This window comes from Hyperolius riggenbachi, chromosome 1 (genome assembly GCF_040937935.1).
Source record: "Hyperolius riggenbachi isolate aHypRig1 chromosome 1, aHypRig1.pri, whole genome shotgun sequence".
NCBI lineage: Eukaryota > Metazoa > Chordata > Amphibia > Anura > Hyperoliidae > Hyperolius > Hyperolius riggenbachi.
The window spans coordinates 347,252,647-347,277,178 of NC_090646.1; the positions used below are offsets into that span (position 1 = coordinate 347,252,647).

Below are 24,532 nucleotides of genomic sequence, written 5' to 3' on the forward strand. Positions count from 1 at the left end.
AAGAGCCCCATAGGAGCACATAGAAAATAAAAAAACAATAATTCCACTTAAAAGTCTCTGACCGGATTCCTGCAAGTGACATGTAGCATTACCATAAACGCACAGAGAGTTCTGCAGAACTAAAATGATCAACTATCAGAGTCTGTAGTCAAACAAAGAAAAGACATCCATGTTAGGATATAATAACCAAACTGAGTTGCCAGCTTGTGCTAATAATAATATAAATCTTTATTTGAAAATAATGGTACATAAATATAAATCTAAGTCGGCGTAGGAAAAAAAATGTTAGTAAAATTAAAAATAAATGTATTCAGATTTGGTCCAAGTTCATACCTCCGTTGGTGCAACAAAAGTCAGTACTTGGCTGTTTTATTGTATGCGGTACAAAGTTTGTATGCCATCTTATTGGTGGGCACCTGTCTCGGTCATTAACACTGAATCTATCAGCAATATCGGGAAGGACTGGGCACCATGACAAAATGTCAGTGTGGTCACACACAGCTGGGTATAGATTAGGAATGTTAGGGTTAGGGGATAGGGATGGTAGAGGCTAGCTTTAGTTGTTAAGGTTATATAGGGTTATATTTAGGCACCAGGAAGGGGTTAGGTGTCAGGAAGGTGTTAGGAAGATGGTTAGAGTTAGGTGTGATGAAGGTTTCATGTTAAAGAAAGTTTAGAGTTAGGTATCAGGAAGGAGTAATCCTTAAGAGAAATGTTAATGTTATGTGAGGAAGGGGTGAATGTTAAGGGAAAGGATAGTGTTAAGCGTCTGGTGGGTCAGGCGTTTACGCTAATGAAGAGAGGGTAGGGAAAGTCACCTGGAAAGGAATTTCAAACTAAGGTAATAACTTAGGGTTAGACAGGCTGGGAAAGCCTAGGCTGAGGCAAGGGCTCCATGAGTACTCAGCGACTTGTCTGTCTCCTCCTCTGACCTTCCCCTCTGGCTCCTCTCCTTACCAAAAAATGAAGTTGGTAAGCATGAGAAGCCTTAGGTGGTACCTTGCCTGGGTCCTCATTTTACCCTTAATCCATCTGAATTCAGGTGACTGAAGGGGAGATGCACTGAAAACACCAATAAAAATAATGGTTCCTATCCACAATGTCCACTCACACTGAATTTATCAATGTACCTCTGAGGGTGGCAAAGCCTTATCCCCAAGTAAAAGACCATATTTGAATAAATCAAGATCAGGTTGGCTGGATCATTTATCGTCACCAGTAATTCCATCCGAGAAAAAACATAATACATCAGGCCTGCTGCATTATTAGAAATGTAAATAAATAATTTACCAGTTTTGGAAGGAATGAAAGGTAATAAATATTTCTAATCTTAAAAGTCATTTAAAGGTTGCCAAATAGTAAATAATTCATGCAGAAAAATTATAAAAAGAAGTCAGTAGAAAAGTATTTTATAATTTAATAGTCTACTCAGTTAATGTGTCAGCTACCTATCTCGGAGCATATACAGTATAACTAAGGAGTTTCCTATCTTAAATGATTTGACATAATCTGAAAAAAACGGAAACAGAGCAGAAAGAAAGTGTAGCTAATAGTACAAATAATCCGGCTGTATAACAAAAACAAAAAGTCAGTAAAGATGTTGCATTGCAAATAAACTGTACATAGAGCATTAGTGGTAGAATAACATTTACACACCAGGTTAGAGGTAACAATATCTGTAAAAACTGAAGGTCTTCCTACATTTTCTAAAATAGTGCAGTAGCATAGATCACAGTATTGTGAGTGCTTATCTGACAGATCGCAAACTCCAGCTGTGGCATAATTACTAGGGGAATAGTCCTTACAGTAGTAGGGGTCCCAGGGCAGGGAGCCCTTAACTCATTACTCTCCCCCTCTAATACAGGCTTACCTTCTTTAGAGCCCTCTGGTACCCTTCAATGACAGCCATGCAGAGCAGCATTGCACAGGTATTGTTGTAGCTACCAATCACAACATGTGCTACAGTATTGTTGATTACACTTGTTAGGAGTTGGGTGTAGCTAGGCCTCTTGCACACTGCAAGCGATTCCGATTCAGATTCCGCTTTTAAATCAGTTTTTACATCCGATTCAGATTCTGATTTGCAGTGTGCAGGGAGCAAACTGCAAATCTGAATCAGAATCGGATGTAAAAACTGATTAAAAAGCGGAATCGGAATCGCTTGCAGTGTGCAAGAGGCTGTTATGAAGGTGTCTCACCCTTGGCAGAGGGGCGCCCTAACTATTTGGATCACTATGGTGAGTGCAGTAGGGTGAATATAGCAATAATCTATAACACTTGTTTATTCTTATCACTGTCACATCAGGTTTTAATCAGTATAGAAGTGCACATCAATGATATAATATAATTTTTTAGCAATAAATGATACAATCTTTATTGTATAATCTTACTGTATCTGTGTAATATGAGGGACTACCTAAAGTATCAGAACAAAGTATACTCACTCAGTTTACTCACCCTACTACATAGATTTGGAAAGATTGTACAATCAAGATTGTATTGTTGATGGGTTCCTAAAAAGTACCCATACTCTCTACATTTTTTTTCATTGATATAAGGCCCTATTGATCATTCATTAATCAGTACATGAAACAAACATTGATGTGGAGTTTTTTTATTTTTAAATTTACATTCACCCCATCGGTTTACAACACTATTATCGAATTCTATGTCTGGTCTTGTGCCCTCTTTTACCTCTTGTGTGTACAGAGGCTGAAAGAAAGAATGCTTATTTATTAGAACATTCAACAACAATAAAACACACCCCATTTCTTTGTTTTAAGGTCCATTCGAAGATGCATTGAAACTCCATGAGTCTTGTCTGACAGTGCCCCAAAAGGCAGAAGATCAATGGCCAAGTCCACCAACAAGAAGAGCACCTGTTGCTCCTACAGAAGAACAACTCAAGGGAGAACCATGGTACCAAGGAAAAATGAGCAGAAGGGAAGCAGAAAAACTTCTTCAAAGAGATGGAGATTTTTTGGTCAGGGACAGCATCACCAACCCAGGACAATATGTTCTCACAGGCATGCACAAAGGACAGCCTAAACATTTGTTATTGGTGGACCCAGAAGGAGTGGTAAGACGTTTCATGATGACAGTGGCATGCATGAAAAGCACTGCTCAGAGCCCTATAGACCCTTTGTGAATCATGCAAATTTAAAATAGACTTCCTATAAATGACAGCTTTAAATTAGCTTGGATAGATGTGCAAACATTTTATGTCTCTATAACAGGGGTTATTGAACCAAAGCAAGTAGTAAGTAAGCTTACTATTTATATCAATAATTTGCATAGCGGGTGGCACTGGGGCCCACTATTTTACCATTTATAGCTGCTAATTGTAGCCTTTGACATTGGTACCTATGGTGGCAAAGTCAGGCGGGGGGAGTCTTTAAGGTTGGGTGTGGGGGTTAAAGAGAATCTGTAAGAGAAAAAAACCCTTTTGGGCATATTTTTCTCGGGAGGGGGAGCCTCTGGATCCTAATGAGGCTTCCCCCATCCTCCTAAGCCTCACAAATCCAGTGCTGGCTTCCCAAAAACCACAGGCAGCTCAGTAGCACCTGCAATATTTACCTTTCCCGGTGGCTTTCTGATTGGGTTCAGGAGGAAATAGCCAATCCCGATTGGGTCCGCACTACTGTGCATGCGCAAGTCGCGTGCTCCTGAGCAGTAGAGCAGACCAGAGTAGGCTATTTCTGCCTGAGCCTGGTCAAAACGCAGCTACTGCGCCTGCACTGGATCACAGTAGGTAAATATTTACCTCGCTGGTGTTTGGGGGCTTCCAGCGCTGGATCGGCAAGTCTTCAGAGGACAGGGGAAGCCTGATTGGGATCCACAGGCTTCCCCCTCCTGAGGTAAGTATCCCCCGGGGAGGGAGAAGGGGGGTTTTCTTACAGATTTCCTTAAGGTTAAGCACCACCAGGCAGTTTTAGGGTTAGGTTGCATCAGGAAGGGTTTTTAGTGTTTAGTGGCACCACCAGGGGAGGCTTAGGGTTAGGCAGCCCTGGTGGAGTCCTCAGTGTTAGGCACTACCTTGGGGGTTTTAGGGTTATTGGTTACTGTTAGGCTTTGAGAGGGAGGGCTAGTGTTAGGATAAGGATAGGTTATAGTAATATATTGGTAAAAGACTACCAATAGTTTAATATCAGAATTACCTAGTAGAATATCGGTAATTTTATAGATAATCTACTAGCGGCTCTACTAGCGGATAATCTCCAGCACCCGTTTACATGTAAGCTATTGAACAGCTTTATCGCTTTGTTTTCTGTCATATCCATATTATGTCCAAACATTTATTAACTATAATTTATTTTTAATCCACTGCAAAAAAATATATATATGGAACTCGAGTCAAATATTTCTTTCTTATTTTTTTTATTGTTTAGTTTTTGGCCAGCAATAGCATAGAGCAATTATGGTGTCAAAATACATTAGTGTTTTGTATACTTGGCACAGTTTCAGTATGAGCAGAGCCAATAAATGTCAGACTATTCATAATTTCTTTTTCCACAGGTCCGGACAAAAGATGTGCTATTTGAGAGTATCAGTCATCTGATTTCCTACCATCTACATAACCAACAGCCAATTGTTGCAGCAGAGAGTGAACTGCATCTTAGGCAGGTGATTGCTCGAAGAGTAGTACCCTAGGTAAGATATCATAGCGAAAACGCCACTTATCTTCAACAAGTCCTACAAAATAACACAGGATGAGTAAAGTTTTTGTACCAAAATCTTCAACATTTTTTCAAAAATAAAGACATATTACCTGTATAAGAGAAAGTCAACAGAACTACATAGATGTGACGAGAACAGAGGCGCCAAAAGATTAAAAACAGTACTTAAAAGGTTAAAAAATGCTTAGGAGGCAGTGGTGGACTTACCTCCTGCAAGCAGACACAACAAGCTGTGTATTTCGAACAAATTAAATTTATTGGTACACTCCGGGGGGTAGTCGCAACGCGTTTCGCAGGCAGAACCCGCTTCCTCAGGCAATAGTGAGTGGAGTACACAACTGGGGACAAGAGGCATAATTGATGTATATTCCCAGACATATGCATAGGTGAGTATGACAGACAAAGTAGTGGTATTATGTACATAGGTAAGTATAACAGATAAACAGTAACCTCTGTATAGGCAAGTATAGCAAGTCTAGGGTGGTAAACACTAAATATATGTATATATGTGTATATATATGTATACACTGGTATATAAGGCGATATGGGGAAGCGGAGTGAGGTATACTGTGGAGAGTTAGGATAGTTAGGGGCCATGGCAGGGGTGGGGAACTTCCTTATTTTTAGTGTATGGACATGTGTGTATATATATATGCACCCATCTCGCTTTGTGAGTGGGGGGGTATACAAAGTATATAGGTGTTTATAGAAAGAATGGGGGGGCAAGAAGGCGGGGAACCCTAAGTACGTGGAATGGTATAATAGGGGTATGGGAAGTGTGGAGGGAGGGGGTTGATATCATTACACTCGCTGTGGGGTGCGGGGGAGAAGGAAGGGAGAGAGAGGGTGTGTTTTATTTGGGGAGTATAAGGGTCCATGCGGGACCAGACCGAGACTAGTAGGGGGCATGTTGTGCAGTGTTCATTAAGTATGCATTGCGATAAAGGGGAGTGATAGACAAGTTTCACTTACCAGCATTAGGTCCGGGTAACACCTGGCGCCTTGTTACCATGGTGCTCCGGACCTGCTGTTTAAATGTGGCAGAGTGGCGTGTCTAGACCTATCAGAGGTCGGAGGCCGGCTCTTGGTTTCCCGCCCCACGGGGACGGTTCCTCTGTGTCTTACGTCCAGTGCGACCGTTTTTGTCGCAACTGGATGATGTAGTGGGTAGGGGATGGACGTAGCGTATTGCCGTCATAATCAGGGCGGCACACTCACAGCGGTGGGGTATCCCATGTGACGTCATGCGTGTGCACTACGCATGCGCTAGATGTCGCTGCGGCCATATTTGTTTTGGGAGAAGCTGGCTCCCCCGGCGAGTCTCGCCGCTATGGAAAAAAAGGGGGTTTGTGGGTGCGGGGTGGTGCGCACCCACAAACCCCCTTTTTTTCCATAGCGGCGAGACTCGCCGGGGGAGCCAGCTTCTCCCAAAACAAATATGGCCGCAGCGACATCTGGCGCATGCGTAGTGCACACGCATGACGTCACATGGGATACCCCACCGCTGTGAGTGTGCCGCCCTGATTATGACGGCAATACGCTACGTCCATCCCCTACCCACTACATCATCCAGTTGCGACAAAAACGGTCGCACTGGACGTAAGACACAGAGGAACCGTCCCCGTGGGGCGGGAAACCAAGAGCCGGCCTCCGCCCTCTGATAGGTCTAGACACGCCACTCTGCCACATTTAAACAGCAGGTCCGGAGCACCATGGTAACGAGGCGCCAGGTGTTACCCGGACCTAATGCTGGTAAGTGAAACTTGTCTATCACTCCCCTTTATCGCAATGCATACTTAACCACTTCAGGACCACAGTCTTTCTACCCCTTAAGGACCAGGCACTTTTTTTCCATTCAGACCACTGCAGCTTTCACGGTTTATTGCTCGGTCATACAACCTACCACCTAAATGAATTTTACCTCCTTTTCTTGTCACTAATAAAGCTTTCTTTTGATGCTATTTGATTGCCCCTGCGATTTTTACTTTTTATTATATTCATCAAAAAAGACATGAATTTTGGCAAAAAAATGATTTTTTTAACTTTCTGTGCTGACATTTTTCAAATAAAGTAAAATTTCTGTATACATGCAGCGCGAAAAATGTGGACAAACATGTTTTTGATTAAAGAAACCCCTTCAGTGTATATTTATTGGTTTGGGTAAAAGTTATAGCGTTTACAAACTATGGTGCCAAAAGTGAATTTTCCCATTTTCAAGCATCTCTGACTTTTCTGCGCACCTGTCAGGTTTCATGAGGGGCTAAAATTCCAGGATAGTACAAATACCCCCCAAATGACCCCATTTTGGAAAGAAGACATCCCAAAGTATTCAGTGAGAGGCATGGTGAGTTCATAGAAGATTTTATTTTTTGTCACAAGTTAGCGGAAAATGACACTTTCTGACAAAAAAAAAGAAAAAAAAAAAGTTTCCATTTCTTCTAACTTGCAACAAAAAAAAATGAAATCTGCCACGGACTCACTATGCTCCTCTCTGAATACCTTGAAGTGTCTACTTTCCAAAATGGGGTCATTTGTGGGGTGTGTTCACTGTCCTGGCATTTTGGGGGGTGCCTAATTGTAAGCACCCCTGTAAAGCCTAAAGATGCTCATTGGACTTTTGGCCCCTTAGCGCAGTTAGGCTGCAAAAAAGTGCCACACATGTGGTATTGCCGTACTCAGGAGAAGTAGTATAATGTGTTTTGGGGTGTATTTTTACACATACCCATGCTGGGTGGGAGAAATATCTCCATAAATGACAATTGTTTTATTTTTTTTACACACAATTGTCTATTTATAGAGATATTTCTTCCACTCAGCATGGGTATGTGGAAAAATACACCCCAAAACACATTATACTACTTCTCCTGAGTACGGCGATACCACATGTGTGGCACTTTTTTGCACCCTAACTGCGCTAAGGGGCCCAAAGTTCAATGAGTACCTTTAGGATTTCACAGGTCATTTTGAGAAATTTAGTTTCTAGACTACTCCTCACGGTTTAGGGCCCCTAAAATGCCAGGACAGTATAGGAACCCCACAAATTACCCCATTTTAGAAAGACGACACCCCAAGGTATTCCGTTAGGAGGATGGTGAGTTCATAGAAGATTTTATTTTTTTGTCACAAGTTAGCGGAAATTGATTTTAATTGTTTTTTTTCACAAAGTGTCATTTTCCGCTAACTTGTGACAAAAAATAAAATCTTCTATGAACTTACCATACTCCTAACGGAATACCTTGGGGTGTCTTCTTTCTAAAATGGGGTCATTTGTGGGGTTCCTATACTGCCCTGGCATTTTAGGGGCCCTAAACCGTGAGGAGTAGTCTTGAAACCAAATGTCGCAAAATGACCTGTGAAATCCTAAAGGTACTCATTGGACTTTGGGCCTCTTAGCGCACTTAGGGTGCAAAAAAGTGCCACACATGTGGTACCGCCGTACTCAGGAGAAGTAGTATAATGTGTTTTGGGGTGTATTTTTACACATACCCATGCTGGGTGGGAGAAATATCTCTGTAAATGACAATTGTTTGATTTTTTTTTACACACAATTGTCCTTTTACAGAGAGATTTCTCCCACCCAGCATGGGTATGTGTAAAAATACACCCCAAAACACAATATACTACTTCTTCTGAGTACGGCGATACCACATGTGTGACACTTTTTTGCAACCTAGGTGCGCTAAGGGGCCTAACGTCCTATTCACAGGTCATTTTGAGGCCTTTGGATTCTAGACTACTGCTCACGGTTTAGGGCCCCTTAAATGCCAGGGCAGTATAGGAACCCCACAAGTGACCCCATTTTAGAAAGAAGACACCCCAAGGTATTCTGTTAGGAGTATGGTGAGTTCATAGAAGATTTTTTTTTTGTCACAAGTTAGCGGAAAATGACACTTTGTGAAAAAAAAAAACAATACATATCAATTTCCGCTAACTTGTGACAAAAAATAAAATCTTCTATGAACTCATCATACACCTAACAGAATACCTTGGGGTGTCTTCTTTCTAAAATGGGGTCACTTGTGGGGTTCCTATACTGCCCTGGCATTTTACGGGCCCAAAACTGTGAGTAGTCTGGAAACCAAATTTCTCAAAATGACTGATCAGGGGTATAAGCATCTGCAAATTTTGATGACAGGTGGTCTATGAGGGGGCAAATTTTGTGGAACCGGTCATAAGCAGGGTGGCCTCTTAGATGACAGGATGTTTTGGGCCTGATCTGATGGATAGGAGTGCTAGGGGGTGACAGGAGGTGATTGATGGGTGTCTCAGGGGGCGGTTAGAGGGGAAAATAGATGCAATCAATGCACTGGGGAGGTGATCGGAAGGGGGTCTGAGGGGGACCTGAGGGTTTGGCTGAGTGATCAGGAGCCCACACGGGGCAAATTAGGGCCTGATCTGATGGGTAGGTGTGCTAGGGGGTGACAGGAGGTGATTGATGGGTGTCTCAAGGTGTGATTAGAGGGGGGAAATAGATGCAAGCAATGCACTAGCGAGGTGATCAGGGCTGGGGTCTGAGGACGTTCTGAGGTGTGGGCGGGTGATTGGGTGCCCGCAAGGGGCAGATTAGGGTCTAATCTGATGGGTAACCGTGACAGGTGGTGATAGGGGGTGATTGATGGGTAATTAGTGGGTGTTTAGAGGAGAGAATAGATGTAAACAATGGATTTGGGAGGTGATCTGATGTCGGATCTGCGGGCGATCTATTGGTGTGGGTGGGTGATCAGATTGCCCGCAAGGGGCAGGTTAGGGGCTGATTGATGGGTGGCAGTGACAGGGGGTGATTGATGGGTGGCAGTGACAGGGGGTGATTGATAGGTGATTGACAGGTGATCAGTGGGTTATTACAGGGAATAACAGATGTAAATATTGCACTGGCGAATTGATAAAGGGGGGTCTGAGGGCAATCTGAGCGTGTGGGCGGGTGATTGGGTGCCTGCAAGGGGTAGATTAGGGTCTAATCTGATGGGTAACAGTGACAGGTGGTGATAGGGGGTGATTGATAGGTGATTGATGGGTAATTAGTGGGTGTTTAGAGGAGAGAATAGATGTAAACAATGGATTTGGGAGGTGATCTGATGTCGGATCTGCGGGCGATCTATTGGTGTGGGTGGGTGATCAGATTGCCCGCAAGGGGCAGGTTAGGGGCTGATTGATGGGTGGCAGCAGTGGCGTACTTAGGGCATTTGACACCCGGTGCTAGGTATTGAAAGACACCCTCCCACCCATGGTCCACCGCCTGCGGCGCGCAAAGCGCGCCGCGGCGAAAAAATGGGCGTGGCTATGACCGGATGGGGCGGAGCTAATTTAAAAGTGCACCCAAGTTTTAGTCAACCTTTCTCCAGAAAATTCACATCATTGCGCAGCTTTTCTCCAGAAAATACACAAAATGTCAGAAGCTTTCAACATAAAATACACGTAATGCGAGAACATTTCACCAGACATTACACGTTATGTGAGCAGATTTCACAAGAAAATACATTCAATCATGTCGGCAGATTTGACCAGAAAAAAATCATTCAATCTTGCGGTAGATTTGACCAGAACATACACAATGTCAGCACCAGATTTCACCACAAAATACACAATATCGGTAGTTAAACTGACCACAAAATACACAATGACGGTAGTTAAACTGACCACAAAATACACAATGACGGTAGTTAAACTGACCACAAAATACACAATGACGGTAGTTAAACTGACCACAAAATACACAATGTCGGCAGTTAATCTGACCACAAAATACACAATGTCGGTAGCAGATCTGACCACAAAATACACAATATCGGTAGCAGATTTGAGTGTTGGCAAGCTGATAGCCTGGTGGGTAGGTGGTTAAGGGTGAGCAGCCTGATTGCCTAGTGGGTAGGTGGGCAGCCTGCTGGGTAGCAGTGGTGGGTAGGGGGGCAGCAGTGGTGGGTAGGTGGGCAGCCTGCTGAGTAGCCTGGTGGGTAGGTGGGCAGCAGTGGTGGGTAGGTGGGTAGCATGGTGGGTAGCCTGGTGGGTAGGGGGGCAGCAGTGGTGGGTAGGTGGGCAGCCTGCTGGGTAGCAGTGGTGGGTAGGTGGGCAGCCTGCTGGGTAGCAGTGGTGGGTAGGTGGGCAGCAGTGGTGGGTAGGTGGGCAGCCTGCTGGGTAGCCTGGTGGGTAGGTGGGCAGCCTGCTGGGTAGCAGTGGTGGGTAGGTGGGCAGCAGTGGTGGGTAGGTGGGCAGCCTGCTGGGTAGCCTGGTGGGTAGGTGGGCAGCCTGCTGGGTAGCCTGGTGGGTAGGTGGGCAGCAGTAGTGGGTAGGTGGGCAGCAGTGGTGGGTAGGTGGGCAGCAGTGGTGCGTAGGTGGGTAGCAGTGGTGGGTAGGTGGGCAGCAGTGGTGGGTAGCCTGGTGGGTAGATGGGCAGCCTGCTGGGTAGCCTGGTGGGTAGGAGGGCAGCAGTGGTGGGTAGGTGGGCAGCAGCGGTGGGTAGGTGGGCAGCAGTGGTGGGTAGCCTGGTGGGTAGGTGGGCAGCCTGCTGGGTAGCCTGGTGGGTAGGTGGGCAGCAGTGGTGGGTAGGTGGGCAGCAGTGGTGGGTAGCCTGGTGGGTAGGTGGGCAGCAGTGGTGGGTAGGTGGGCAGCAGTGGTGGATAGGTGGGCAGCAGTGGTGGGTAGGTGGGCAGCAGTGGTGGATAGGTGGGCAGCAGTGGTGGGTAGCCTGCTGGGTAGCCTGGTGGGTAGGTAGGCAGCAGTAGTGGGTAGATGGGCAGCCTGCTGGGTAGCCTGGTGGGTAGGTGGGCAGCAGTGGTGGGTAGGTGGGCAGCAGTGGTGGGTAGCCTGCTGGGTAGCCTGCTGGGTAGGTGGGCAGCAGTGGTGGGTAGCCTGGTGGGTAGGTGGGCAGCCTGCTGGGTAGCCTGGTGGGTAGGTGGGCAGCAGTGGTGGGTAGGTGGGCAGCAGTGGTGGGTAGCCTGGTGGGTAGGTGGGCAGCAGTGGTGGGTAGGTGGGCAGCAGTGGTGGATAGGTGGGCAGCAGTGGTGGGTAGGTGGGCAGCAGTGGTGGATAGGTGGGCAGCAGTGGTGGGTAGCCTGCTGGGTAGCCTGGTGGGTAGGTAGGCAGCAGTAGTGGGTAGATGGGCAGCCTGCTGGGTAGCCTGGTGGGTAGGTGGGCAGCAGTGGTGGGTAGGTGGGCAGCAGTGGTGGGTAGCCTGCTGGGTAGCCTGCTGGGTAGGTGGGCAGCAGTGGTGGGTAGGTGGGCAGCAGTGGTGGGTAGGTGGGCAGCAGCGGTGGGTAGCCTGGTGGGTAGGTGGGCAGCAGTGGTGGGTAGGTGGGCAGCAGCGGTGGGTAGCCTGGTGGGTAGGTGGGCAGCAGTGGTGGGTAGGTGGTGGGCAACAGCGGTAGGTAGGTGGGCAGCAGCGGTGGGTGGCCGGGCCGGTGCACCTGTAAAAGAAAAAAAAAACATTCACTTACCTGCAGATGAAACCTCTCTTCCGAATCCCAGGCAGCCTCCGCAGCTCCTCTTGAATGTCCCGCGCCGTCTCCTGCTACGTCATCAGTGCAGGGCTACGGGAAGATGGCCACCGAAGCCCGCACTGGAGACAAAAATAGACGGCAAGATGGCGTCGGCGGCCATCTTGCCGTCTATTTTTGTCTCCAGTGCGGGCTTCGGCGGCCATCTTCCCGTAGCCCTGCTCGGGTAAACTGAGGGCGGCTATCAGCCGCCCTGTCAGTGCCCGTTCTGCCCTTGGAGGGGAAGCGCCGAAGGAGGGGACCCAGGTGAGGGAGATGTGGGGGGGTATTTCCCCCCTCCCCGCCGACGCTGCCACCCCTCCTTCAGCGCTGCTTCCCCTCCTGTGTCATCAAGGCTTCTGGGGAGGCCTTGATGACACCCCCCCTGGAGCTGACACCCGGAGCGGAGCGCTCCTGGCCGCCCCATGGTAGGGACGCCACTGGGTGGCAGTGACAGGGGGTGATTGATGGGTGGCAGTGACAGGGGGTGATTGATAGGTGATTGACAGGTGATCAGTGGGTTATTACAGGGAATAACAGATGTAAATATTGCACTGGCGAATTGATAAAGGGGGGTCTGAGGGCAATCTGAGCGTGTGGGCGGGTGATTGGGTGCCCGCAAGGGGTAGATTAGGGTCTAATCTGATGGGTAACAGTGACAGGTGGTGATAGGGGGTGATTGATAGGTGATTGATGGGTAATTAGTGGGTGTTTAGAGGAGAGAATAGATGTAAACAATGGATTTGGGAGGTGATCTGATGTCGGATCTGCGGGCGATCTATTGGTGTGGGTGGGTGATCAGATTGCCCGCAAGGGGCAGGTTAGGGGCTGATTGATGGGTGGCAGTGACAGGGGGTGATTGATGGGTGGCAGTGACAGGGGGTGATTGATAGGTGATTGACAGGTGATCAGTGGGTTATTACAGGGAATAACAGATGTAAATATTGCACTGGCGAATTGATAAAGGGGGGTCTGAGGGCAATCTGAGCGTGTGGGCGGGTGATTGGGTGCCCGCAAGGGGTAGATTAGGGTCTAATCTGATGGGTAACAGTGACAGGTGGTGATAGGGGGTGATTGATAGGTGATTGATGGGTAATTAGTGGGTGTTTAGAGGAGAGAATAGATGTAAACAATGGATTTGGGAGGTGATCTGATGACGGATCTGCGGGCGATCTATTGGTGTGGGTGGGTGATCAGATTGCCCGCAAGGGGCAGGTTAGGGGCTGATTGATGGGTAGCAGAGACAGGGGGTGATTGACTGGTGATTGACGGGTGATTGACAGGTGATTGACAGGTGATCAGGGGGGATAGATGCATACAGTACACGGGGGGAGGGGTCTGGGGAGAATCTGAGGGGTGGGGGGGTGATCAGGAGGGGGCAGTGGGCAGGGGGGGGGATAAAAAAAAAAATAGCGTTGACAGATAGTGACAGGGAGTGATTGATGGGTGATTAGGGGGGTGACTGGGTGCAAACAGTGGTCTGGGGGGTGGGCAGGGGGGGTCTGAGGGGTGCTGTGGGCGATCAGGGGGCAGGGGGAGGGAAATCAGTGTGCTTGGGTGCAGACTAGGGTGGCTGCAGCCTGCCCTGGTGGTCCCTCGGACACTGGGACCACCAGGGCAGGAGGCAGCCAGTATAATAGGCTTTGTATACATTACAAAGCCTATTATACAATGTAAGTGCGGCGATCCGGGTGCTAGTAACCCGCCGGCGCTTCCGAACGGCCGGCGGGTTACTACGAGCGGTGGGCGGAGCCAGTCCCCGGCGGCTGATCGCGTCACGAATGACGCGATCGCCGCATAACCACTCCCGCAGCCGCCCCCGCCGATGGGCGTATTGCGGTCGTTTGGGCCCGGACTTTGCCGCCGCCCATCGGCTGGGGGCGGTCCTTAAGTGGTTAATGAACACTGCACAACATGCTCCCTACTAGTCTCGGTCTGGTCCCGCATGGACCCTTATACTCCCCAAATAAAACCCACCCTCTCTCTCCCTTCCTTCTCCCCCGCACCCCACAGCGAGTGTAATGATATCAACCCCCTCCCTCCACACTTCCTATACCCCTATTATACCATTCCACGTACTTAGGGTTCCCCGCCTTCTTGCCCCCCCATTCTTTCTATAAACACCTATATACTTTGTATACCCCCCACTCACAAAGCGAGATGGGTGCATATATATATACACACATGTCCATACACTAAAAATAAGGAAGTTCCCCACCCCTGCCATGGCCCCTAACTATCCTAACTCTCCACAGTATACCTCACTCCGCTTCCCCATATCGCCTTATATACCAGTGTATACATATATATACACATATATACATATATTTAGTGTTTACCACCCTAGACTTGCTATACTTGCCTATACAGAGGTTACTGTTTATCTGTTATACTTACCTATGTACATAATACCTACTTTGTCTGTCATACTCACCTATGCATATGTCTGGGAATATACATCAATTATGCCTCTTGTCCCCAGTTGTGTACTCCACTCACTATTGCCTGAGGAAGCGGGTTCTGCCTGCGAAACGCGTTGCGACTACCCCCCGGAGTGTACCAATAAATTTAATTTGTTCGAAATACACAGCTTGTTGTGTCTGCTTGCAGGAGGTAAGTCCACCACTGCCTCCTAAGCATTTTTTAACCTTTTAAGTACTGTTTTTATTCTTTTGGCGCCTCTGTTCTCGTCATATTGAATATCCACCCTTGGTCGAGGGGGATACCCCATCTTTTTCCTATCTACAGAGAGCGACTTCTTATTCCTGAGTGAGGACAGGCAAATCTCCTCACCTGCGTATATAGTGGTTGCCTGGAGGTAACCCGTGTTTGTGAGTATATTGTACTCTTCTTTAACTTTTCACATTATCATAACCTACTACACTATATTTTGGCTCTCGGTTCTTCTCTTTACATAGAACTACATAGATGATGATTAATACAGGCCCTTTTGAAGCCTAGTTGCTTCGGTGCCCAAAACACTATAGTCACTATAGTCCCTATTCAATTAACTTTTCTCCTGAGCTTTCTCAGAGATATTTATCAATATAACATCTTTTAAGCCCTTGACAAGCAAGAGTATATTTAAATTCAGTTCGGTATTACTCATATAACTACGATTTTTCAGGTGCTGAAGAATTATTTCTTAGATAAAACAAAAACATTTTCTCCTTGGAGAAATCTGTAGAGAAAACTTAACTGGATGGGGGCCCTATCCATCTATATACTACTGAGCAAGAATCAACTGGTTTTGTTTTACATTGGGATTGTGTACTGAATATTCATTTTAATAAAAAGTTACACATACAGGCAAAAAAATAGCATGCTTACAAATGTAGTTCTGCCTAGCTTAAATTAGGAAAGCTTGAATGCTAATTTCTAGGTAAAACTCTTATAAAGTAAAATACATGGCATATTGTGTGTCTTTCAGAGTAATCTGCTCTTCAAGATGATCCATTTTCAAAGTGGGAAGCAAGAGGAGGCACTCAAGGAACAGGTCACAAGTGTAAAAACACGGACTGGACTAAAGCGGCCCTCTGTTCGCCCTTCTGCCTAATACACCACATTTCTGCTTTGTTCTACGACTGTACTTGCCTGCCACTAGAGGGAGTAGAGGACATTCAGTACTCTAGAAGAGGATCATGCCAAGTATCAGTCATCACTGTTGACTGGCTGTGACAATTAAAACTATTACTGTTAATAATCATTCAAGGAAGGGTGGCTTTGTTGTAGGCACTGACATGTGGAACGACGTCTTTAATACAGACCTGTAATTACCTTCTTTTTTTTTTAACTGTCAAAGACAATCTATACCAGTGAATATATTTTCTGTTTTGTTATAAAATCTTACTCCTACTTGGTCCTCATTTTCAGATACACCTGTGCATCTTCCATGCATGGCTAATGTATTTTCAGAATTAATTGTGCTGTGAACCATTGCTAGGAAAATGATTTACTTTTTGTTAATCATTTATAGCGGCATGATCATTAAGATCTGTTACGCTGCACTGATAAAAGTCTATCAAAGTCATTTTGGGCACAAAGCGGCACTATTGTTAAATTAGTGAAACTTAAATTAAAAATATGATAATCACACTGTAAAATAACATAATTATGTGTTAAATAAAAAAACAAACAAACAATTAAACTCAGATAAAATGAATCAGTCAATTACAACGTTCAGAAGATTGCCGTTGGGAATTGCTTTTCCTGAAGAATGTTTGGACCTGCATACAGAGGGTTAAATAAGAGTGTTATTTGTGTGAGAAATATCCACACCTGGGGGCTGTGAAAGTAACACTGAAACATTACAACAACTTCTGCAGCTCCCAAGGGGATATATGAGCAAATGGCACTCTTTACTCTTAAGTTGCGATGCTCCGATGGCAACTTAGCACCTCTAGGATCTCCAGCAACAACTATGGACTTGGGCCACTGCTAGCTCCATTACTCTGTAAAATCAGAAGCATACTGCTTGTGTGCCATCATCTGACGTGCGCAGTACACATCTTATTTCACAGGTTAACAGATCTGGCCATGGTTTAGCTCGTAAGTGCTGCTGAAGGTCAAAGAGGTGCTTTGCTGCCAAAGGGGCAGTGTAACTTAGCATAAAGGGTGCCATTAGCTCAAAAATCCCTGGGGGAGCTGTGGAAGTCACTGGAATGTTCCAGCACTGCTTTCACAGCTTTAAGAGGTGGATTTTGATGACAAACACAGCTTTTTATAAACCCTATTTATAAAGGAATGCATTTATCCAAAAGTTCAAAAGACAGCATTCATCTGAAAATTATAAATGAGTGATCCCTTTTATCATGGTTTAATTAGGTTTTTTTTTTTCTATTTAACACGTTATCTTATTTTACTGTGTAATTTATTTCTTAATTACAACTAATTTCACTATAATGCTTTTTTAAACAGTAGGGTAACCAGTCCAGAGCCAAGGTCTTCCAGTGCGCAAGGCAGAGTTGCTAACGTGTGCCTCCCCCCACCCATCAGACCCTGGTTGATTGTTCAGGCCCCTTCCCTCATCAATCATTTACTCAGGCTTATATTGAGGGGTGTTCTCCAGTGCCTTCCCTCCCCTCCCTTATCAAATCAGAGCCTGCAGCTTCCTTACTGAGAGAATTGCCACCCCCCATTTACCCATACATAGGGTTACGTATCCACATACTCACCACCCCTTCTGACATGCCCCTTGTATTATAGAGTGGATAGAGATAGGCTGGCACATACGCCACCTGTCAGCACTCATCCACTGATCAACATAATGACAGCTGGGGATGAAAGGACAGTTGGGCAGATGTCTCTGCTCTGAATTTGTGCCTGGCCACAGGTGCTCTGATTCAAATGCACCACCTCACTTCCTTACTCAAAGCTGGCAACTCTCTTGCCTCTGACTCGGCATGGCCCTGCTACCAACTATGAGATATTTTTTTACTATTTTGGTGATACCAGTTTAAGAATGTATTAGTTAGTATGGGTTTCTGTACTTTCTACTGAATTACTGCTCTTTGTAATTTCTTCTTATTCACACTAGACAATATGTGCACAAGTGCGATTTTGAGCATGCATTCTCAATGCAAAAAGGGATCCGTTTTAACACAAACTTCGGTGACTCCAACACATTATAATCTGATGGGAAATTGTGTGAATAGTGTTCCCGGGCGTGTTACATCACAATGTGCTGAAACGCTTTCTGTATTGTGAACAGTCAATGGACTTTCTTATCACAATGCATGTCGCAAAAATATGCTCCAGCATATAGTGCAAATGAGCCTTAAGAGAATCTGAACTAACATGAAAAAGCAGCCTGACCTCCCCAGTATACAGTCAACACCAATAGGTTATAGAAATGTCAGATACTCACCCTCCCCACTCCTCTAAGGCCACTCCAGGATCTTCAAATAGACTACTGAAAACAGGCTTTTACTGGTGATACTACGAGTGACTTCTCAGTGTGACATGAGATGCCACAGTGACTAATCAGTGAGACTGAGTATGGTTAACCTGCAGCCAACCGCTCCACGCCAGTTGACGTGAACGTGGCGGCAGCCCCAGGACCGCTCAACGACAATTGTCGTGAAGTCATGGGGGCGAAGAATACAGGGGATCCAGCACGCCTATGCGCACGTATCCCTGCTTGAATGACTCCGTCATCAGTCTCCCAGCGGAGATCGCTGCTAGGAGAATGTTAGATGGCGAAACCACAGTATATTTACATGATACAGTGCTGAGATCTATGGCAGCGCTGTACTGGGGACAACCATGTGATACGGCTGTCCCTGTGGGAGGCCTATGACAGCCGATCGCTGTCATTGGCTGGTGGGGGAAGGGATGGTGGGGAAAAATGTATAAATAAATAGGAATATTTATTAAAAAAAATGTATAAACAAGTTAAAAAAAAACATGTCGGCAGCGACCAGAGTCCACCAACAGAAGCCTCTGTTGGTGGGCAGAAAAGGGGGGATCACTTGTGTGCTGAGTTGTACAGCTCTGCAGCAAGCCCTTAAAGCTGCAGTGGCCTAATTTGTAAAAAAAATAGCATGGTCAATAGGGGGGGGGGGGGGGGGGGTTGGTGTAAGCCTACGGTCCTTAAGTGTAGGATTAGAGGACATGGGCAATACTCTGAAACTTCCAGAAGTGGCTTAGCTTTAGTGTCATTGGTTGCATAGGCCCCACAGTATATTGTGAGTGCATGAGTGTGTGTATAACACAATCACAGCACAATTCTGTGATACAGACCACCAAAACATGAATCAAATAGCTGCAGTGTGAGAAGAAAAGTCGGAGCAGCTAAGTGGAGGTGGGGCATTTTGATAATCATTACCACTATTCAAAACACATACATAGGTGATCATTAACACTATAGGATCAATAAATAGCTAATACAGCAGGTGAAGGAAGGCCCTAGTTGGCCCTTTGGTTCAGAGGCCTGCATGCAGTTGCAGTCTCTGCCTGTAATATTACTATAACATTGTCTTGCAGTCTGACTTATCTGGAGTAGGGAGGTTGAATATTTGATACAGGTCCCCCTCATGGCATCCTGTGTGGTGTCAGGGCTGTTTGTCATTTTTATTTTAGATTCATTTTAAATAAATATCAGGCTTTCCTCCAGTTCAGTCAACAAAAAGATCTATTGAAGCGGTACAGGCCTAATGACTATGTGTAAAATGTTGTAGCCTATTGCAGTTAGACTTGTTTTACTGTGCTTCAGTTTGATCAGGAAGTTCTGCTTGTTTGCTCTGGGTGAACGTACTTAAATGTTTACTACTTAAATAAGCTTTAAAATGCATAACATATCTCTCACTATGCCAGACTAGTTAACTATATAGAAGCAAGTAAATGGAGAAGCACCAGATACTCATACTTTACTCTTTCCTGTGGCGGTATAGCTTGTCAAACTGGATACAGATCCCTTGCTTTTGTATATAATGTGATTTTACAGGTGTTAACTTACTAGTGTTCTTTATCTCAGTAAGCATAAGCAAGTACATTTATTGGGTCCAGCCAGGTGAATGCAAAGATCCTTCACAAACATCCATCGTATGGCTTCTAAGGAAAATAATTATAAATAATTTAAGGTGTTATGAAAATGGCAATGAAGAAATTTGTTTGGTGCATCTGTTATCTAAAACCTTCAATCAGATTTCAGCTCCTGTTTTTTGGACTGAGTTGGAATGATGACAGCGGTGGACCAATATGGACAAGCTAACTTTCAGTATCTAATAAATAAAGCCTACGCTGCCTTCCACATGATCACAACACTCTCCGAAGCAAGATCTGCAAAGAAGCCAATGAGTCTGGCTGCCTGCTACTATGTTGATGTTGTCCGTTAGTGACTGTTTGCATATTTCCTTTACTGCAACCCTCACCCCATGCAGGATTTTCATAGTAAGAAATGCTTACACAAGAAGACTGCCAGACCTTTTTTTCACACTGGAAATACAGATTAGGGCCGCAGAGACAATTTAGCCTAACATTATGTTTTTTGGAGACAACAGGAGTCCCTAGAATAAACCACTGCAATCACAGAGAGAGGGCACAAAACTTTTATGGAACTACTGTTCTTGTTGTGAACTGGACCCAAAACCTTAGTGCTGCACTTATTAGTCATTGCGAGGAATGGTATTGGGCAATGCAGTGGTTGTGTTTGAGGGGGTTGAGAAATATTGCCTTATCCTGAATTCCATTGGCTGGTTTTAATTAAAAGACAAAGAAAATATGTGTCCTTTCTAAACAGTTGTTTTATTGTCATACTGTACAAGTGTTGTTGGTCAATACATGCTGAATGGTTTTATTTATTTATTAAACCCCCGGAATTTAAATATACTTTGGATAATGGGTAATTTGGAATGTCACTACTGGTAGATCTGGTGCATTCCTTTTTTACAAAAGAAATCAAGTTTCCCAAAATATTTTTGAATGCATCTTTGTCCAGTGGTGGACATAATGGCGACCTATTAATGTTTAAGGCTGCTTTCACAGTAAGACGTTACAGGCGCACATTAGAGCAGCCTGTAAAGCAGCCCAACTCACGGTAATGAAAAATCAATGGGCTGTTCACAGTGCCCACGTTGCGTTACATTGTAACGCTGCACGCAGGGGCGTATCTGGGTAATATAGCGCCTATGGCAAACACTGAAATTGCGCCCCATATCCATACCGGAGGTCTCCCTTCAGTATGGATATCCAGAGGTGTGTCCATCCCAGTATAGGTAGCCAGAGGTGCCCCCCTCCCAGCATAGGTATTTAGATACCCCCCCCCCCATATAAGTAGCTTCCCCAGTATAGGTTGCTAGAGTTAGCCCCCCAAGTATAAGTAACAAGCGGCATCCCTCAGTATGGTAGTGGAGCATGAGAGAGGAGGGGGCCGAGGGAGGAGGAGACGGCCATGGCGCCCATGGTGCTGTGGCGCCCATGGCATGAGCCATGCTTGCACCCCTCTAGATACGCCTCTGGCTGCACGTTATTTAAAAGTGCAGCATGCTGTGCGTTCTACGCGGCTTTATCCACGTTAGACTGTTTGCACATGCTCAATATTGTGGTTTTTTTTTTTGTGGAGGAGGGGAGAGTCCGCTATTGTTAGCCACACGGCTAATTAATATTCACTGCACTGCCGTGTAGTGATTGGAAGTTTGGCTCGATTCATTGAATCGATTCATTGAAAAGAGCCGAATTTCCTATCTCTACTGTTCAGAATTGATTCATTGAAAAGAGCCGGACTTCCCATCACTAGGCCCAGTCCTGCTGCTCTGAATCGATTCTGAACAGTAGAGAAAGGAAGTCCGGCTCTTTTTAATGAATCAATTCATTGAAAAGAGCCAGACTTCCCATCACTTCTGCTGTGTTTTCTTCCTGGAGCGGCTGCTGATTGGCTGGCGGGACCATGTGATGCGGAGTGTTCCGATCACGTGGTCCCTGCAAGGTATGAGACAAAACAGGCGCACCAATGGCCGCACAACGCGGCTCACTCTGCCGTCCTCCTCCAACACCAAAAGTCATTGCGTTAGGGGCACGTTATGCGACCATAACTGTCACAGACCGCTAGGCCGGTCTGCGGATGGGGTAAATCGTTCAGCGTCAGAAATCCTCTTACACGGTCATTTGTTCATCACGAAGGGTAACCCGCGTTCGCAATTTGATGAACCGACTCGCGAAGGGAGCGTTCTGATACCAACCGAATCACTCCACACACATACAATTCAAAGATCTGCCACCAAGCGAGTTACACAGCCCGCTACTGTAATTATACTAGGACTTGGAGAACACTTTAGTAACCCCTAGCAGTATGCAGGAACCTGGGTCAGATCGTTATATCTGGGCCGGGTTCTCGCATACGGGTTATAAAGGTGTATTGCTATTAAACACAGGGTAGCGAGTTCAGGAGAATAGGTACGATTGTGTATGTTCAGCAACAGGTCATAACCGCTAAACGATTTTTAAACGTTTAATAACACAAATGCATTACATACAGTTATATACACCTATTAACATATAAAACACAGAGCTTAAAAATAAAAAGGATTAAAATCAGAAAGTTCTTACTTAGTTAGCTGAGCAGTCCATTTGAAGGATGAAGAAAATAGTCCAGTTTAAAGTAGGCATTCAGGTTAAAGTCTTTGTACACAACATGCGCCCGGTTCTCCTTGAGCACATGCCTAGAGCTTCCTGGTAGATGGGAATTGAAGAACTGGGAGGAGTCCCTTGCAAACGCTTTTTACTGACCAGAGTTTTGGGGCGGTCACTACCTGGAAAGTAGGTGTGTTTGAGGCAGGGTTACCTCCTGGCAGTCAGGTTGCCACCCACAGACTTGGAGCAAGGAATGTACCAATTATTAATAATTTGTGTAATTCCGCCCCAGATGGGTGCATCGCAAATCCGAGACCATATTCATAAGCAGCATGCGACTCTGTATTAAATGAGCAAATTTGGACAGAGGCGCCAGGCAGGTTAAAATGATCTAAAAACAACTAAAAAGGAGGAGTACAGGTGGACTTACCTCCTGAAATGATGGACAATCAAGATTGTTCAAATCGCAAATAACAATTTATTTTGGCACTCCGCAACGCGTTTCGCAGGTATAACCCGCTTCATCAGGCAAGGAGTGCAAGCTCAAAAAGGTCCAATAGTGGCAATGCGGCAGAGGCGCATTGCCACTATTGGACCTTTTTGAGCTTGCACTCCTTGCCTGATGAAGCGGGTTATACCTGCGAAACGCGTTGCGGAGTGCCAAAATAAATTGTTATTTGCGATTTGAACAATCTTGATTGTCCATCATTTCAGGAGGTAAGTCCACCTGTACTCCTCCTTTTTAGTTGTTTTTAGATCATTTTAACCTGCCTGGCGCCTCTGTCCAAATTTGCACAGTATATAGTCCACCTTGGGTGGAGGGGACTGTCCCCTTCTTTCTATCTACAGAGAGCGACTTCTTAAACCTGAGTGGGGTCAGGTTCTAATACTCCCCACCTGCAGTTCAAGTGGTTGCCTATGTGGTAACCCGTGTTTGTGAGTATATCCACATCTGTTAATTATTTCGCCAACAATTGTTAGACTTACTGCACTATATTGGGCTCTCGGTTTTTCTTTTTGTTTCAAGTGCATCTGTATTAAATGAGACTATACACGCCTAGTCTGTCGAATTTGCTCTACGCAGGCCGGATAAAGTGGTCTCTCTATTGATTCCTGATAGCCAGAAAATTATAAAATCATGTGAGTGATAGAACTGATTTCTGGGTATCAGGAAATGTGTTTGTTGTCTTTCTGTGCCAAACCCATCTTGAATTATTAATAAAGTAAATGTCCCCATTGTGTGAAGCTATAAGCTTGGAGGGAAATTTGAAGTTCAACCAGTTTGAGCTGGTTTGGTGGAACATGAGCTGTGTGACCAAATGGCTGCTCCCCAGGTGGTCTGGCCACTTGTGAATTCTTTCCTGACCTGAACAGGATGTGGGGGAGGGCTGTACTCCTCCCATGCTCTCAGAAGAAGAGCAAAGAAAGGCATTTGTTATTCTACCCAGGGCTGACAGTAACTGTGTGGGGCCATACGAAAATCGTTGGCGTTTACGCGCACGACTTTCCGTAATGTCCGTCACATCTCCCCCTTACCAGTCGGACGCACAGAGTGGGTCTGCATGACCCGCTCTACGCGCCGCTTAGCTACTGAACGGGTTCTCGACTTCTTATCTGACTGCCCTTTAGACAACTCACCAGAAGCATAAGGCCTCATGGTCCGGTGTGTCCCAGTGTCCGCTTTGCGGACGGTGCGATGCACACCCACAGGCTTACCTCTAAAGGCCTGGCTGGGTTTGCGTAGCGCTTCCTGTAAGGGAGAGAGTCGTTGGCTGACATCCGGGTCACTTCCTGACTCTCGGGTGTCAGCCTGCGAATCTGGAAGCAGCGTGGCATACCCCTGCTCTAACTGACTACACCTTGGCACAACATTTTGGTCAGCACAACCTAGGTGGACATTAGAGCACATTTTAAAAAACGAATCAGCCTTTACCGGGGTGGCGAGGCTTGCCCCTTCTCCAGGAAGGATAGAGGGTGGACCTCTGGGCCGTTTTGCACTGGGTTGCTTCTGCAAGGGGAAAACATGCAAGGGTGAGACAGGGAAGGAGCGGCCTGTCTCCACCAGCTGTTTGTTAACAGCAGGCAATGGTGGAGCACTCTGGCTGTCATAGGAGGAGGGGAGGTCTAGGCCCCCAGCTGCCTGCTCTGACACCTGGCCTGCTTCCACTGCCAAGCACGGATATGACCCAGGCAACACAAGACTGTTACCTCTTAGGTTAGAGGCAATCACACTTAAACATAAATCATTTTTAGTAATAGGAGATTCAGCATGAAATCTATTAGCAACATCTGGTACAACATTAACATCACAGTTACGTT

General features: G+C 45.8%; 1 protein-coding gene across 6 annotated transcripts in view; it reads left to right on the forward strand.

Moving 5' to 3' along the window:
- The window catches only part of SHC2 (SHC adaptor protein 2), a 103,847-nt gene extending 87,991 nt beyond the window's left edge, over window positions 1-15,856 (forward strand). For all 6 annotated transcript variants that reach the window (XM_068234068.1, XM_068234069.1, XM_068234067.1 and 3 more), the window contains exons 11-13: window positions 2,784-3,079; window positions 4,516-4,650; window positions 15,576-15,856. In XM_068234068.1, coding sequence (XP_068090169.1) covers window positions 2,784-3,079; window positions 4,516-4,650 — 431 coding nt within the window. In that variant the 3' untranslated portion in view covers window positions 15,576-15,856. The remainder of the gene's footprint in view (window positions 1-2,783; window positions 3,080-4,515; window positions 4,651-15,575) is intronic.
- Window positions 15,857-24,532: the final 8,676 nt, after the last annotated feature.